We start from the raw sequence: 17,911 nt of genomic DNA on the forward strand, positions 1-17,911 counted from the left end.
TGCATTGCTGCGTCGCGCGCTGCCGCTGCCCCCCGCAGCCCCCGCAGCCCCCGCGGCCCTCGCAGCGCCCGGCCCTCACCCCTCACATGGCAAGGAACCATCAGCATCGGTGAGTACCTCATGGCACGATCGTAATCCAAAGCGGGCACCAGCTTCCTAGCGCAAACCGTGGGATACTAATAAATATAAATTATTGTTAGCTATAGGTACTGCCGTTGTTGCTAGACCTGCTAGCTGCCTTTAGTATAAATGTTTTCCTAGTAACTACTGAAGAAGTCACTCATAAATAACAACGATAAAGCCTCATTGCTCATTTCTCTCAGATGTACCTAGCAGCAGGCGAGTGCCTGCGCCACGCCCGCGCGCGTGACGTCGCCGGCTCCCCACTGCCGGCCCGTTGCCGCTGCGGGCTCGGCCGCTGCGCCTGCCACCTCATACACGCAGGGGATGTGCTGCCTGGTGGTGACACTGCTAAAGGTCAACTGTTTAGGAATCCAGGGGAATCCTTTTGGGCAAGTGCTTCTATAATACTTTCCAGGATTTCATCTAAGGTTTGATATTGTAAATTTTACTGCCAGGCGCCCTTTGGCTGAAAGCGGCACAAACCCACGACAATGAGGGAGAAATAAAGACAGAAGAATCAACCCAAGAGTTTGCTCCCTCTGTTCAGCCTAGCCATGTGATGAACGAAGACAGCGTACAGTCTCTGAGGTAGATTATTCTCCTCCGCACCTATTATTGTTCCTATATTTAATGATTACTCGTACACGGGACCTAAACTGATTTAAAATTATGAATGTTGTGTGTGCCTATAATTGATAAATTTACACAGAACTATAAGTAGGTACATTTAATTAATAATTTTATAATGAAATTATAAATTTATTGTTGGTGTACCATTTCTTAATAAATAAATAAACATATCCAACACATAGATAAACCTATATCTTTACAGCATCGGCCCTAGACGCCAGATCTGTGGGTGGGGAGTGCACCCGAGCTTAGTTTCTTCTCACAAAGAAGCCACAGGCACTATCCCCGGTCCGATCATTTGCTTGCCCCCTCACATTGAATTCATCAATTGCCAGCCTGGTAATCGGTATAGCGTAAGTTCTGTGATTGTTATCTGTTGACGTCATCTAAGTAAACTTATGTCATAAGCCCTATTTAACTTTGTATGATGTTTCTGCAGCGTTCTGTGCGACTGGTGAACCGTGGTAGGGGGGAGGTGAGGCTGGCAGTGCGGCCCCCAGCACGTTCTGAGCTAAATGTCGAGCTCAGCGCTCGGGGGCTGCGCTTGACCGCAGGAGCAGCCCTGGAGCTGACTATCCACTTCACGCCAGTCGACGTACGACCCTTTAACGACGTGCTAACTCTCCTGGTGAAGGACGCTTTGCCACTGCTCGTTCCGATATCATGCGTCACTGAATCTCCACAGCTACATGTGCTATCGGGGTGTCAGTGTAAGGTGCAGCTTGAAGCGACTTGCAGTGATGTTCTGGATCTTGGCGCTCGTCTGCTGGGTGACGTGCATTCGATGCCGCTTGAGTTCCACTGCAGCGCTCGCCACGCAAGATTCTACATCATGTCAGAGGAGGCTTGGATTAGTTGGTGCGTGTATGAGGGAGATGTGGTGGCAGCGGGTGCGATGCGGCTGTGGCCAGCGCGGTATGCGGGCGGGGGCAGGACTCAGGGCCGCGTGTGGTGCCGCGCCTCTAGCTCCGGCCTGCAAGTGGCTTCGCTAATTGTGCTCAGCTCTAACGCCGTCATGCGCCCTCTTTACGTCATAGCTGACTCGCTGATGTATAGCCCTAACCACGTTTTCATCAAGGTTAGATATTGACTTATTGTTGGTTAATCATGATGATTGGCAAATATTTAAAATACCTATTCAAATGTTTATCCTTTTAAGTGCAGGGAGAAAGACTATGACATTCTTAGTGAAGACGACCCATCCTGTCAGGGCTATGTACACCTGGGTACTCTGGCACCGGGACGTAACTTCAAGGGAAACTTAGCAGTGAAGAATTGCAGGCATGTAATTATTAGTAGTAAGTTATTTCATTATATTTCATACTTCGCTTATCACTTTCATTCATGTATTTTGCAGTGTGCTTAAATACTCATATTTTCTACGTGTTCGCCAATGGGACGGTCCAGAGAACCGAGAGACGGATGAGTGTGACACCCTGGCACTTAGTGTTCGACCTTTAGAAGGTACACTGGAGCCTCGAAGTTATGTCATATTGCAGTTGATGACTAATGGCGGGACTGCCCCAGGAGAACACAGAGCTGTGGTCCAGTTACTCCTACAGAATATACCGAGGGAAAGCATTCCACTGGATCTCGAGCATACCATTGTTGGTGAAGATACTGTTGAGGCTGAAGAGATTCCTGGAATGAAGGTTAGTGTGTAGTGTGTACGCGCTCTACTGAATATTTCTACAGCATACATTGTTCCTGAAATTAACCTTTTCTCACTAGATATGGACCAGAAAACTATGCTGCGTATTAGTGGAGGAGGTGGAGGTGTGGTGGGAGGTGCAACCACCGCGCATCTTTGTTGAGCCCATCTACCTACCGCTGATACATTCTCGACGGTAATGATCTTTAAGTAATTATTTCTTACTGTTAAAATCACATTTTAAATTATACTGACTTGGACAAAATGCAGGGTTAAATCAGTGGAAATAAATGTGCGAGCAACACTTTTCGGAACCAAAGCTGAGAAGGCGGAATGGAAAAGACCAGATGGCACTGTAGTGCCTGTACTTCTATCACCGCTGGAACCCTCTTCACAAACTATAACAGTTCCACTACCACCTCATGAAGGTACAAACTCTGACGTGGTTACGTGTGCAACAACTGACGGAGAATACTTTGCCAGTATGCATATAGAGCGGCGCAGTGAACAGCGCCACCCTCGCCTAAACCCTACTACCACCTGGATCGGGGTTTTACCACCAGGAAGTGATGTCACCGCATCACTTAAAGCCTACAATGACACTTTTGAGCAGGTAAGAACATCTTAGATAGTTAGGTAAGTACTCAAAAATTAAGTTCCTCATTACGTCGCAGCGTCAGCCAAATGTCTGAATCGATTCCAGATCTATTTCCGGGCACAATATATTCACTGGACTGAGTCCAAAGAGGATGACAGTATAGAGTGTCCAGAGGTTCGATGCTCAGTCTGCCACCAGCGCAGCTGCCGCTGTACAATGCTGCTGCCCACTGCTGGAAGGATGCCGATAGGTTCTTCTAAACAACTCAAGTTCCACACTCCCGCTGGAACAACTGCTGGAGCTGATCTGTGGCTTGTAAGTAGATATTTTAAGCGATATACGAAAAAGTAATCTTTAACAATGACTTAATAGTTTTGTTGTTCAGGTGTCACTACAACGATGCATCGCCGACTCAGCATATCCACTCCAAGAGGCTCCTATAAACGGACTTGCAGCTTTGATAGGCGCTAGGATCGTAGCGCCACAGCTGTCTTTGCACGTAGAAGCAGCACCACTTCAAAAGGCTCTCATAACGAAGTGCTCAGCCGGTGATGTGTGTCACTGCTGCCTTCCTGAACCATTGATATTAGACGGGGATGTCAGTGCAGGCCTTGTAAGACCCACTGAGCCACTGGTTCAAGGCCGCATTGTTTACTGTCGGCTGAAAGTCATCAACTTAACACCAATACCGACCAGACTCCATTGGGAATCTGATCCTGGTATGTAAGTTTTTCTATCTGTATTTTAGCAAAGCTACGAGGGTATTTATCATCCTAATAATCATGTTGTTGCAGACAAAGACAATCCAGTTAAAGTTACTTTTAAGCCTAATGAAGTAGATATTACAGGCTACGGACAGGCAGAAATTGAGGTACTTATTAAAAAAAAGACCTGTCTTAGCAGATGATCTTGATAATGGAATATCATTTTAAAAGACATGTTTTATGGACAGGTGGAGTTGCTCGGCTCTCGTGTATCTCTTCGACGATTGTTTTCACTGTGTGGCTTAGTTGAACACGGGGAACCTGTGTACCTACTGGTGGACGCCGCCGTTGATGTAAATTTATTTTTAAGTAAAATAGGTATAATTATTTAGGATCATTTTTTTTATTCTATTATTTATTGTTACATAGATATACGCGATAACAAACTTATAAAATTACAGCTAAATATATGCCATCCATCCAATTCAAACGTAAAATATAATAATATAAGTACCTACTAACCGAATATTTTTTTATACAACATAGGGTCAGTCAATAAGCCTAGAACTGCCAAATGCAAGAGTGATCTATCGATCAGAGGTATTACTTTATATAAACATTATCTTTATCTTAATTCTTACTTTAACAACATTGATACCTAGTACCAACCAAGTTGTACTTTTTATAGGTTTCAGTGCCCAACCCAAAAAAGTCAAAACCACCGCAAATGGTGCAAAGTGAAGATAACATATTAACTCTCGAAGCAATTTTCGCTAAACGATATCCAGATTTGATGGGACTCTCAGGTATTTGGGTTTCTTTTTAAATACGAGTATAATAGCTGGGGCGAAGATATTAAATTAAGTACTTATTCCTATGCCTGCAGAGCCAGATAAATGCAGCTGCGAACCTTATTGCGAATGTCCACCCGTAATCGAATTTCGAATGGTGCCTCTGCACAAAGGTAAAACCCATTTATTTACTTCTATGGTAAAAACATAACCGAATACATACATACAAAAATCTTTTATACTATACAGTATGCATACCGTTCCTTCATCTGGTAGTCCACTTGTGATGTATTTTGATTCCAGCATGTGTATCATTGAAATAAAGGTACTTACTTCTGTAAACTACTCATTCTTATGCCATAGTAAATTATTCCAGAGATGCAACAAATTATACGCCTCCACAATACGAGTGTGCTATGCGTCTCGTGGAGTATCAAACCATACTTGCTGGAAATGGATGGAGTAGCAGCTCTACGTGTTTGGGCAACGCCTTCCCAAGGGGTTTTGGCCGGTAGATCTAGCGTTGGCATACGAGTACATGTGTGTTGCAAGAGAGCTGGGGCTAGAAAGGCTCTACTGACTCTGAAGACTTCCAAGATCGTTCTACCGTTCCATGTTTGGGTTCAAGCTAATGGGCCACCGCTGAAACTCTTGGCTGCCTTCGAGGAAGAACATACGCTTTGGTGAATAATCATTTATCTTGATGATGATGTAGTTTAACTCTAATTAAATTACAGTTAAAACTTCATTCAGTTACTAAATTCCATAGTAACTAGGTAGCTGCCCTCCATTAATTCAATTATGTTCCCACAGGATGTCAGAAACTCAACTAGTCCGCACATTACGAGCCCGCAATATCTACGGCGCCCAACTGAAAGTAGAAACTTATATCATACGAGACTACGGTACGTACGTATAAATTACGCGTATATTATTTATGGATGGATTTTGTTAAAATTAAGTATCATGCTTTTTTATAAACAAATTTTCAGAGTATGTTCAGAGTCAGCTACCATTCCGCCTTTTCTATCAATTATTTGACATTCCTGTTACGGTTGAGAGATGTCCCTGCATGAAAGTTCAATATCAAGGATACGAAGGCAAGTTTTGTAGGACATTATAGTCAAATTATATTTTTTATCTCAATTTTGATAACACTTTCCTCTGTCTCTGTCCTGTCTCTGTTGCAGCAAGCGGTGAAGTGACGCCTATACCAAGTCAGTGCTCCTCACATAGCTCATTGTATTCTACCGGAGTTAGGCTTTATCTAGGACCTGATGTTGGAGTACAGGACGACACTTACTTTGAGGTAGGACTATGGGTCTGCAAAATAACATACGATTAAAAGACCTGCTACTTGAGACTGCCAACTTTTCCAGGTAACACCAGACAAGACGAACGTTCCCATAGATTCTACAGAATCTTGGGCTGTTACACTGAAAGAGAATGACATGGTGACTCCACCCCACACCCTGCTTCTGCGAGCAATAGCTGTGGGCTACGACGTGGAGGGTTGGGAAGGCCTGCTGATGGTGTATTTGAAAGTCACACCGAGGCAGCCGAAGCTACAGATAGATCCAGATAGTGTGGAACTACGATTTTCGGCCTTGAATTTGCCTTCGAACGATGTCATGAGGTAACAATACATTTCGGGCTTCTATTTCCTACATTCACAACGATAGATCTACCCTAGTTTTTTTAAAGAACGTATTGTGTTTCTAATAGAAGTTTCTTCTGTAGTAGTATACCTACCTTGTTTTCAGGTTACGTAAAAGCATTCGGATTCAGAATACTGGCACTGGTGAGCTGCGACTTTCACTGCACACGTCTGGCTCTTGGCTTCTGACGCTTGGTCGCAGCATCACCAGTGACCGTGAATGCTCCTGTAATACGGAGGCTGTGGATGAGTTGATGGTGACAATAGCACCGAGAACTGCTATCGAGGTACAGTACATTACTATTATTAGTACCTACTTTCATTGTGTGCTTAACCAAACCACCGTTCAGTGCATTATAACAATATTTAGCTCCTCAAAAACATATACGTCCTCCTTTGCGTGGTTCTGTTACCTACTTACGCTACTCCCATACCCAAGAGCTCAACTCCCCACTCCGTATCTCCAGGTCAAAGTTCAAATAGAGGTGGACACATCAGAATCCTGGCCATCGCCTTGCCCCGGGCTGTGCGACTGCGCTGCTCAGACCCCGCCCGTAGCCTGCTACCCGGACAAGAAGTGGGTTAGTGGTGAGCTGGTGCTGCACGGCAATCATGGTGTGTTTCAGGTGAGAGTCTAGGAGTAATGATTATAGACACTATAAACACTACTTACATAATTAATCATAATAGGTAATATGAGAAGAGTCCTATCGTGGGAGTGGTATGGTAGATAGGAAACACAAACTCAGGGTTACAAGTTCACTGTATTTAAGGTTCTACAGACACGAATTATGCAAGTGAGGTAGTCTTTTGCTTATATACTAATATCCGTTTAAGGCGCAAACGAGCGTGGTGTAGCCGGGAACGAGTTAGCCGCGACTGACTGCGCGGGCTTCGCTGGCCGGTGGCGCGAGCGCGGGGTGCGCGCGGGTGAAGGGGAGGACGCGGGACGCGGTCTGCGCAGTAGAGCTGCGCAGGAAAACGGCGCGGCGGCGTGGGATGCTAACCGTTTTCGGCGCGCGATTTGTTTTCGCGGGAAAACGGTTAGCAGTCTTGTTACATCCTCCCCCTCTAGTCCGAACTAAGCGCCCTCGCGTTCGGAGTAGCATGGTGACAGCCCTGGTCCTCCCCCTAAACTGTTCGTCGTCCTCGAGAACACTGATGGTCGGACGGTGGGGTGGTCTGCGCAGGGGTTCTGCCCCACGTTGGGCGCCACTATGAGAAGAGTCCTATCGTGGGTGTAGGGGAGACAGAGGTTCCCCCTACAGTATTTAGGTCGGGTCGTGATGGAGATTGAGTGAAAGACGCCTGTTACAAGTCTATACAATCACTGCTTTATTTCTATCTTATTACGGTATTTAAATATGTGCATTACGTGCATCAGCATCATTATTACTATCTAATGTTATTACTAACTAATCTAGTGTACGATTGTACGTGATAAACCGTACATGCTGCGAAGAACTAAGAAAGTATCACAAAGATAAATTAACTAGTGTGTCTAAATATAAGTACATCAACATTAAATTACAATTATACATTGAATAGGATTTTCTTAGTTTTCTCTATTTGGGACCAGTGGCGGCTGCACCTTAAGTGCGCCCGTGCAACGCACTACCATTTAAAAACCTTCTAAATACCTATGTACCTTCCTTCTTCCTATACCATACTAGACTAGGTAGGTACTAGGTACGTCTAAAGAAAACTTCACAAAAATACCAATATAACAACCGTAATACCTACCCTAAACAGAAATTACATAAATCATCCGAACGTTACGATTTAAATTAAAACGAGCTGGCCTATTTTGATTTCTACTTCGAAAGACTTAGATCTTATTTTTGCTTGAACAAAAACTGCCTCGTGCGCTCGGATTGTCGCACGGAGCGAGCTCCTACACATAGTATGAAACAGGATGGAAATCGCCCGGCGCGTGAGACGGAAGATGCTCAGTACAAACTGTATGCAGTTCTAGGATAAATTCGTGCGCCGCACGCGACCGGAAATTGCCGAAATCATACGAATGACGCCACGGGAGGCGCGGGCGGCGGCCTTGACCGGTGGCATGACCTACGAACGATGCACTTGTCATGTCATGTCATTGTCGCAGTTTCACCTTTCGCGCGCACATACGTAATTAATTTGTTACTCTAATTACTTATTAACTAAGAAAGTAGTAAATATTTCGTGAGTGTGTATATGTGTGTGTGAGTGAAAATGAGTGCAAAATACAATATGGACTTCATAAAAAGCAATAGGACATTTCAAAATAGACTGGACATTAAATCTGCTGGGCCGCCTCGGCCTTTTCTCATCTTAAAATAGGAGTGCAAAACAAAAAATAAAACTTATATCTGAATTTTCAAAAGTGAAATGTACCTACAATAAAAAGAAATGGTTATGTGAATGTGAGAGACTAAATGCTTTATTTTGCTTTCCGTGTGTTGTTTTCGTTTCGGCGGAGAAGCAATTTCGCGACAAAAAAGGAACGCAGAATGCATTTAAAATATAAATAAGGTAAAATATACTTATATATTTTTTACTTCTAATTGTAATAGGTAATCTATTTTTCTTCCAAAATTTACTAAACCCATAAAGTGCACCACCGGGTATCTGAGGCACCAGCCGCCACTGTTTGGGACCCTGACTGGAGGGTCCTGTCAGTCGTTGCTTGAGGCAGCGGCTGCGGTGGCGGCGGCGGCGGCGGTGCGTGTGCCGGCTGCGCCACAAGAGGCGGTCGCTGCGTGGGCGTCATAGTCTCCATGCCCACAGGATATTGTTGTTGTCCTTGTCTACTGCCGCAACGCTCCTTAATGCACTTCAGTGTTCCTGTAATTATAAACAACATTAAAACAAGGCCTAGCGTTGAGTACGTTGCGGCATACTGATGTATGTCATGGTCTGTTATCTGAGCTGGGAATTCGCTTTTATTCTTCAACTCCCATATCTGCTGTTTCAGCTGCATCAATGCATTGTAGTGACTTTCAGTCGTATTGTCTGTATCTTGTACGGGTAAGACGATAGTCATGTTGTTGATATCGCTCAGTGTTGGAAGCGCTATTTTATTATTTATATTTATACTGCTCCGGTATGAGTTTTCTGTATAAATTGTGGCTTCGTCTCTTTTTATCGTGCATCCTTGTTGTAGGCCGATAATTCCTGTCGTGTTAATAACCCGTGACGTCATATGTTTCTGACATATTATTGTTATTCGACAAGTTCCGCAGCACACGTAAATCCAGCTGTTTTTACTTTTTAACTCGATCCACTCATTACTACAGGTCGATGTCCGGAATGTGCACTTAGGCAAATTGTTTTTTGCTAGGACTGCAATTTCGCATGGGTCATTGTGCTGGTGCATGTTATGAATGGGTTTGTTAATTTTGCATAAATAGCGATTCTGTCCCATAGTGATGCATTGGCGCATTTCTTCATTCGTCAGCTGAATGTAGGTGTCCTTGATTATGTTGATGGTAAGATATTCTGTTGTTGTAATTGCAGTTCTCGCCAATTAGGTTCGGCTATTACTGGAATGTATCTAAGTGTCCTTATTGATGTATATATCTTCCTTAGGTACTCGTTTATTTTAAAGCTGTGCTCTTTTAGTAAATGTTTGTTTCATTAACGGGAACGATTCTTGTTGCTTGTTTGTTACTGGACTCCAATGACATGAACTCATGTTCCAGGTAATCCAGGCGACCTCGGACCACTGCGAGTAATTTCCGTCGAACACAGGAATATCTATCTGCGGCGTTGTTTGTTCTTGATGGACACAATTCCAAAGCTTCTTGTTAATAGCATTATTTGAATCTTCAAATGTCTTCTCTATCTCCGCGAACATCTCTGTTCTTCACCACCCGACGCACCCTTGTTATATTCTGTTCTTCACCACCCAACGACCCTTGTTATGTTATGTTCTTCACCACCCGACGACCCTTGTTATTATGTTCTGTTCTCCACCACCCGACGACCCTTGTTATTATGTTATGTTCTCCACCACCCGACGACCCTTGTTATGTTCTGTTCTCCACCACCCGACGACCCTTGTTATTATGTTCTGTTCTCCACCACCCGACGACCCTTGTTATGTTCTGTTCTCCACCACCCGACGACCCTTGTTATTATGTTCTGTTCTCCACCACCCGACGACCCTTGTTATGTTCTGTTCTCCACCACCCGACGACACTTGTTATTATGTTATGTTCTCCACCACCCGACGACCCTTGTTATGTTCTGTTCTCCACCACCCGACGACCCTTGTTATTATGTTCTGTTCTCCACCACCCGACGACCCTTGTTATGTTCTGTTCTCCACCACCCGATGACCCTTGTTATTATGTTCTGTTCTCCACCACCCGACGACCCTTGTTATGTTCTGTTCTCCACCACCCGACGACCCTTGTTATTATGTTCTGTTCTCCACCACCCGACGCACCCTTGTTATGTTCTGTTCTCCACCACCCGACGACCCTTGTTATTATGTTCTGTTCTCCACCACTCGACGACCCTTCACAACCCGGGGCACTGTTGTTCGCGACCCGATGTTGCTTGTTATGTTATGTTTTTCACAACCCGGGACACTGTTGTTCGCGACCCGATGTTGCTTGTTATGTTATGTTTTTCACAACCCGGGACACTGTTGTTCGCGACCCGATGTTGCTTGTTATGTTCTGTTAGATAGGAAACACAAACTCAGGGTTACAAGTTCACTGTATTTAAGGTTCTACAGACACGAATTATGCAAGTGAGGTAGTCTTTTGCTTATATACTAATATCCGTTTAAGGCGCAAACGAGCGTGGTGTAGCCGGGAACGAGTTAGCCGCGACTGACTGCGCGGGCTTCGCTGGCCGGTGGCGCGAGCGCGGGGTGCGCGCGGGTGAAGGGGAGGACGCGGGACGCGGTCTGCGCAGTAGAGCTGCGCAGGAAAACGGCGCGGCGGCGTGGGACGCTAACCGTTTTCGGCGCGCGATTTGTTTTCGCGGGAAAACGGTTAGCAGTCTTGTTACAGTAATAATTAACTATGAAATAGGGAATTACCCCAATGCAGGTAATCGGGAGCGAGCATACCTTCGATGAACGATCATACAATTTTTCGGGCACATCCAAGATCAAGGACCGTCGTTTTTAAACGTCTGCCTATTTAGGCCTCGGTCTCCTATTTACGCCGTGGGTCGCGACCAGCGTCACGCCGTAGGCCGCGTCACGATGCTCACTATAGAAATGTACTGATGCGGTCTCCCTCACACGCCGACGTTGGCGCGTAGACATAATGAGCATTGTGACGCGGCCTACGGAGTGACACTTGACGCGACCTACGACGAGAAATAGGAGACCCCGGCCTTAGAATCAAACGCGGGATCCTCGGCACAACAGTAAAGTTAGCGTTACTAACAACTGCGCTATCTCTATCTAGTCGTCAGAACAGTAACTTTTCAATTTTGTAACATTTCAGGTAGTCCCTCTATCTCTAGAGCTTCACTACCCGGTGCTGAGTCTGCGGCCTCAGTCCCTTGACCTGGGCACGGTTCTGGCCGGGGAGTCTCGCAAGACGTACCTGACGCTGCGTCACACCGCCCGGGACGCCGTCGCGGTTGTGATGCGCTGGGAGGGCGATCCGGGGTTCAGGTTGGTTCGGCTACTGAGGGAAGTTTTTTTCAGACTGTCGATGTCGTGTAAACTTAATTTTTTTTCACTAGGTATTTGAGTAAAAAAAAATTACGTGTAAAAATTTTGTGTCTTTGTAAAATCGCACTCTTTATTCTCATGACTTTTATATAAGTAACTATAGGACTGTACTTATTATATTTTCATTTCCGTTTTCTACATTTATTTGCCAGTATATAGTTAAGTACTTACTTAATTTATGTTTCATTAACACATTTACCTATTGTTATCTTAGCGTGAAAACCATATGCCATATATCGAGCCGATTCGAAGCATTTTTTATTTTTAAAAGACGTGAAAACCCCTCATTTCTAATTCTATTGTCTTTTTCATTAGTGAAATAATCAATCATCAGTGGGTTATTTCAAGTTTACTGTCGCAATTTGCATAGAAAGTTATTTTGTCACTGAGATGAGATGGTATGTCCTAAAATTTATTCGCTGTCTCGCAGACTATCTACCTAAATAAAACTTAGTTGCCGAACACTACGGTGTAAGTAGATTTAGATTGGCCGCTCTTTGCTTATGTTACATAACTTTCTAATCATAGTCTTACTACCTAAATAGTGTTTTGACTTCTTAACCTTGTTCACAGCGTGCATCCTCAAAGGCTGGACGTGGAAGCCGGTACAACCACCAACATTTACGTCCTATTCACTGCCCCGGACACCGCCAGCGGTCCAGCTGCCGGAGTGCTCCGGGCCAGGGTTGCCAGCGACGCCGGCGCCTGGTGCCAGGATACTGCGGAGCTGAAGGCTGAAGTGACCAGGGACGCCGCCGCTCATAGGCCGCCCCATGACTACACTGATGACCCTAGCTTATTGCCGCATCGGGCTAAGCAGGGGTTGTAAAGGGGATGTGATAGTGAAGTATTTGCTGAAGTGTGAAGGTATGTGTATGTTATGGAAGGGCAATAAATACCTATTTATAATTAACTTGACAATTTTACATGTACCTAGATAAAAAAATATGGAAAACTACCTACACATTTGATTGGTGTCGAAACGCAAGATCTCAACCTCGAAATTCACATTAGCCGATGCATTTGTAGATAACGATGCAAATTTTATGGCTTTAATTATCATTTTACACCGTAACTATTAGATGCTCCGCATGGGTTTATAAACTATGCGTGGATTCAAAAATGCACCTAGATAGCTATCTATGTATAATGTAGGTAATTTAATATGTACGAAAAGTAACTAGTTACTGTAATTTTTCCTTTGCCCTACCTATATTGGAGCAGTGGCTAAGCTATCGAATATACCTTACTTACCCAATTAGATAATTTATAAGGGTCACACACATCACAAACAAAAGCTAATTATTATAGCTGAGTATAGATAGACTAGCCTCTATTTCGTGAGCTCTAATGGTTAATCTAGTTAAGTGGCGGTAGGTAATACTTAGGTAAAAATGTAAATGGTACTTACTTAGTATTGCGAAAGATCGTATACCTAACCAGACTTATTATTTTAATCTCACCATATCATAGAAGATACCATAAATTACTTATTTCACCATCATTAACATCACACATTAGGCCTGCAATTAATTATTCATACCTTTAAATTTATTCACCAAAGGACAGATATCAAAGTTTGGACTGTCAACAAGGGCCACTGGTATAAGAGGCGGGGGCCTGTGAGCTTAGTATCACATACGGTTGGACGCAGCATGAGGCTAGAGGCAATATTACTGTTGGCAGTCGCTGCGGGGACGGCGATGGGCGCGGGGGGGTTCGGGGCGCTGACGGGGCTCGCGGGGGGCGCCGCTGACAAGCTGACACAGGGCGTCGATAAAATCACCTCATCTCTATCCAACAAGGATGACTGCTCTCGTGATGTCACTGAAGACTTCCGCCGCGCTCTCTACGACTTCTCCACTCGACTGTACAAGCAGGTCGCTCAGCGGGCCAGTGACCACTTCACACTCTCACAGTTCTCTGCCTGGCTGTCCCTCGCAGCTATTGCGGAAAACACTTCGGGGGAGGAGCAGAAAGCGCTTCTAGAGAACCTTCGGCTGCCTGCGGCGGAGTGTCTGCGGAAGAAGTACTACGAGCTGGCGTTGTCTCTGGAGCCGGCTGGTGATGACGTCACGCTGGCGCGACGCCGGCTGCTGCTGGTGCAGCCGCCTGCCCAGCTGCCGGCCAACTTCAGCCAGCGCGCGGGCAGCCTGCTGCAGGCCTGCCAGGTCGACCCCGCCGCCACCGCGAAAGACGAACTCAAGCTCAGTACAGCACCCGCCCCAGCCTCGGCACTCCTAGCCGACTCTCTTGACTACTCCGCCCTCTGGACCTCCGCCTTCCCTGAAGCCAATATCAAGCGGAACCAGCCGTTCTACGACGACAATGGCAAACAGATCGGGACCGTCGACCTGATGAAGATCAAGAAGCGCGTGAAGCTGGCGCATCTGCCGATCCTCAATGCGAAGGTTCTGGAGCTCCCGGTGGGGTCCGACGGGCGGTTCCGCATGCTGATGCTGGTCAACCTGGGAGTGCTGCCCATCAGACACACGGTCGAGATCTTCCAGAACACGATTATTATAGACATATTTGACAAGCTGCTCGAGAGTGCCATCCCGCTCGAAGTATCCATCCCCATCTTCAACTTGACTTCGGAGCTGAAACTGCGTGAATCTTTGGAGGCGATGGGCGTAAATTCTGTTTGGAAGAGTTCCCCCGCCCCTGCGGAATACTACCAGCGAGTGTCAGTGGCCGTATCACCACGAGGAGTATCTGAGGGGGCGCCAAGTTCTGGCTCGACGCTGGGCTCCCTACTGGGGGCGGCAACGGGACTGGCGGCAGCAGTGGGGCGCGAGTTCACGGCCAACAGACCCTTCATGTTCGGCCTCGTGGACAAGGGCACCAGGACCTGCCTGTTCACTGGCGCGTACTCGAAACCCCCTTCGGCATCGTAGAGTTTAATTTTAAATACCTAAGTACTGAGTACCTCAACTGATGGATTTTGTCATTTATATAACGGTAATCTAGACTATGATTTATTTTTTATCTAATAAAACGGGATACCTGTTACAAATAGACAGTAATGTTTTCTTATTAATGCGTAAGTAACTACTAATTAATTATTTTAATTAGTTACACAACTAACTTCTTCGATACCTACATTTATAATACATAAGCAACGCATTTTTGCTTAGATTGCCCAACTGTTGCCTACTACCTATCGAACTACCTATATTTTATTACTAGCTGTTCCCGCGCGCTTCGCTTCGCCTTAAAAAGTTTCCCCGTGGGAATTCCGGGATAAAAAGTAGCCTATGTTCTTTCCCAGGGTCTAGACCGTATGTATACCAAATTTCATTCAAATCCGTTCAGTAGTTTTGGCGTGAAAGAGTAACAGACAGACAGACAGACAGACACAGTTACTTTCGCATTTATAATATTAGTTAGGATAAGCAACGCATTTTTGCTTAGATTGCCCAACTGTTGCCTACTACCTATCGAACTACCTATAGTTTATTATTACTTATTATTATGACTACTTATCAGAATAAAATCACAAATACGTTAGATATTAAGGTAGGTATAAGCAGACAAAGACAAACTGTAAGTTTTCTAAACATTATATTAGTTACTGCTGCTGAGGCTTAGAAAACGCGCCAGTGAACAGGCAAGTCTGCGTCACTCCGTCCACAAGGCCGAACATGAAGGGTCTGTTAGCCACGAAGTCACGTCCCACCGCCGCCGCCAAACCCGTCGCTGCCCCCACTACTGACCCAAACGCTGACCCAAACCCACCGAGGGAACCCAACCCAGGGGTTCCACCCTTGGATTCCTCCCCTACCCCTTCTGAAGTTATATTAACAGTAACCCGTTGGTAATACTCTTTCGGCGCCGGCAACACCCCCGCTTCTCCCCAAATATCCCTAACCCCTACCGCCTCTAAAGCCTCCCGAAGCCCAAACTCCGAAGTCAAACTGAACATCGGAATGGAAACTTCCAGAGGGACCAAGCTCTCCTGCATAAACTTCATGATGTCTACAATGATTGTGTTCATGAAGATCTCGATCGTATTCCTTATGGGGAAAGGTCCAAGGTTGATTAGCATGAGCATGCTGTAGCGGCCGTCTTTGCCGACCGGTAGCTCTAACACTTTCGCATTGAGGATCGGGAGATGAGCCAATTTCACGCGTCTTTTCGTAGTCATCATGTCGACTGTTCCTATTTGCTTGCCGTTGTCGTCATAGAAGGGCTGGTTTCTCTTGATACTGGCCGAAGGGAAAGCGGTGGTCCACAAAGCTGCGTAGTCCAAGGAGTCTCCTAGGAGTGCCGTAGCTGGTTTTGGTTTCGCACTGAGGCGTAGCATTTGGAAAGCCGCTTCGGATGGCTCGGAAGAACATGTCTGTAGTAATCCCGCTGTCTGTTTCTTCCATTCCGCTGGCAGTGTGGCGTCGGGCTGCACCATCAGGTATCTTCTTCGCAGTAGGGTCACGTCTTCACCTTCCTGCTCCAATCCCGATGCTATTGAGTAGTATTTCTGGCGGAGACACTTCGCTTCTGGCAACCCTAGAGCTGTTAACAAAGCCTGTTGCTTCGGCCCTTCTAATGCTTCAGCTATACCAGCTAGGGACAGCCATACACTATATTGCGTGAGAGCGAAGTGGTCATCGGATCGTTTGGCGACTTGCTTGTACAGTCGTGTGGAGAAATCGTAGAGCACGCGACGAAAGTCTTCAGTGACGTCACGGGAGCAGTCGTTCTTGTTGAATGATGACGTCACAGCGTTGGCGATGCCTTGAAACCCGCCGCCCGCTAGCCCCGCGAGGCCTGAGCCGATCTGCGCCCGCGCAGCTAAGACTAAACATGACAGTACCACTAGCAAACGCATGTTGAGGTAATGGGGCGTCGTAGCGCATGCCAACATGTTTTATTAAACGGGAGCTCATTTGTCAAGCCGGTCCCTAATGTTGTTTGCTATTAAGATGGTGGAAAGTGCCTTTAATATACGATATAACATAGTAATTAGTTAATTAAAGGCTAATGTTACTTTATTTTTGTTCCATTAGCGGCATTGGCCTGATTGAATAGTAGTCTTTTCTTTCTTTGTGTTAGTTGATTATTATTTGATAGGGTGATCTATGAAATATAGGTAAGTAGTTAGTTTATTCTGCGACAGTGAAGAATGGGGATATAAGGAAGAAATTAAAGTAATTAGATAAGTATCAATAATTATATTAAAATTAGGTCCTATCTTATATTACAACACAATGTTTCACTAACACAGACATAAGGTCCAATGAATAACCTATTGTATAATGTGTTTATACCAGTCATCGTTTTGGTAAACTTGATAATCTATCCCCCTTTTAATAGAAAAGTTACAGGATGTTTTACTTCTGGAACTGTTTTGTCTCTTTCTGTCAATGACAATGATTTCAAAAGGAAGGATACGCCCTTCAGAACATTTTACTCAAACCTTCTTCATACAAGCAAAATAACTGCCATCTGTCATAATTTGTTGGAACTATGTCAGAGCCGACCTACTTATCCTGACGACGCAACCTTGTACGTGCGTTCATATTTTACCGTCACCGGACAGTAGGTTCATAATAATATGAGTGAGTTGCATGCGGACGTCCGTACAAGGTTACATCGTGCCGCCATTGTTGTAGACTTTGGTAGTAAAATAAATTATCGCTTTAAAATGTGTTTATTTATTAATTAAGGATGATACGATATTCCTTTTTGACCTTCGTATCATAGTTTTTTAGCCTTTCACAACAAAAATTGGCATATTTATCACAAGAAACAAAGACTCATCCCTCCGTCACAGACAACTGTCGACTGAGGACCGTTGGCCCTAAAATGTCTATTTTAGGCCCAACGCGCGGGTGCCATTTTCTTGAGTGGTTTGGCCTGTCCTTACGCAGTAATATATATGTCAATGGTCAATGAACAATTTTTGGTTAACAGAGAGGAACAAAACAGTTTATTAGCTATAGCTAAAACGTCATGTAACTTTTCTATGAGTAAGGGGGTAAAACTATAATGCATTAGTTCTCAATACAAAAACACACAAACACCATTTTACAGTCTGAACTGTATTAATTCACATAATAAGATAAATCATA

At 45.0% G+C, this 17,911-nt stretch overlaps 3 protein-coding genes across 3 annotated transcripts; 2 read left to right on the top strand and 1 right to left on the bottom strand.

Annotated features, from left to right (window-relative positions):
- The first annotated feature begins 348 nt into the window (after window positions 1–348).
- On the top strand, window positions 349–12,753 carry LOC119694104. The gene is made up of 23 exons (XM_048621866.1): window positions 349–477; window positions 579–711; window positions 956–1,831; window positions 1,913–2,034; window positions 2,111–2,405; window positions 2,485–2,600; window positions 2,675–3,017; window positions 3,108–3,317; window positions 3,388–3,721; window positions 3,797–3,873; window positions 3,955–4,059; window positions 4,253–4,306; window positions 4,395–4,512; window positions 4,593–4,670; window positions 4,874–5,180; window positions 5,311–5,402; window positions 5,490–5,597; window positions 5,688–5,806; window positions 5,877–6,133; window positions 6,261–6,441; window positions 6,622–6,780; window positions 11,608–11,780; window positions 12,414–12,753. The coding sequence occupies exons 3-23, from the start codon at window positions 1,178–1,180 to the stop codon at window positions 12,667–12,669; spliced, it is 4,158 nt and encodes a 1,385-aa protein (XP_048477823.1). The 5' UTR covers window positions 349–477; window positions 579–711; window positions 956–1,177; the 3' UTR covers window positions 12,670–12,753.
- A 790-nt stretch (window positions 12,754–13,543) lies between these two features.
- On the top strand, window positions 13,544–14,737 carry LOC119694192 (leukocyte elastase inhibitor-like). The gene has a single exon (XM_038120062.2). It carries the CDS (start codon window positions 13,544–13,546, stop codon window positions 14,735–14,737), a length of 1,194 nt encoding a protein of 397 aa, XP_037975990.2.
- Window positions 14,738–15,411: 674 nt separating this feature from the next.
- LOC119694191 (plasminogen activator inhibitor 2, macrophage-like) lies at window positions 15,412–16,668 on the bottom strand. Its single transcript, XM_038120061.2, has one exon. The coding sequence runs from the start codon at window positions 16,666–16,668 to the stop codon at window positions 15,412–15,414; it is 1,257 nt and encodes a 418-aa protein (XP_037975989.2).
- Between the last annotated feature and the right edge of the window lie 1,243 nt (window positions 16,669–17,911).

This window comes from Plutella xylostella, chromosome 6, assembly GCF_932276165.1.
Source record: "Plutella xylostella chromosome 6, ilPluXylo3.1, whole genome shotgun sequence".
In the NCBI taxonomy this organism is placed as follows: domain Eukaryota; kingdom Metazoa; phylum Arthropoda; class Insecta; order Lepidoptera; family Plutellidae; genus Plutella; species Plutella xylostella.

Excerpts from the sequence above, each read along its gene's own strand:
- LOC119694192 (XM_038120062.2), top strand. The coding sequence starts at position 13,544 with ATGGGCGCGGGGGGGTTCGGGGCGCTGACGGGGCTCGCGGGGGGCGCC.
- LOC119694191 (XM_038120061.2), bottom strand. The coding sequence starts at position 16,668 with ATGCGTTTGCTAGTGGTACTGTCATGTTTAGTCTTAGCTGCGCGGGCG.
- LOC119694104 (XM_048621866.1), top strand. The coding sequence starts at position 1,178 with ATGATGTTTCTGCAGCGTTCTGTGCGACTGGTGAACCGTGGTAGGGGG. Across the intron at positions 5,598-5,687 it reads TCAATATCAAGGATACGAAG|CAAGCGGTGAAGTGACGCCT; the intron begins GCAAGTTTTGTA and ends TCTCTGTTGCAG. Across the intron at positions 6,134-6,260 it reads CCTTCGAACGATGTCATGAG|GTTACGTAAAAGCATTCGGA; the intron begins GTAACAATACAT and ends CCTTGTTTTCAG.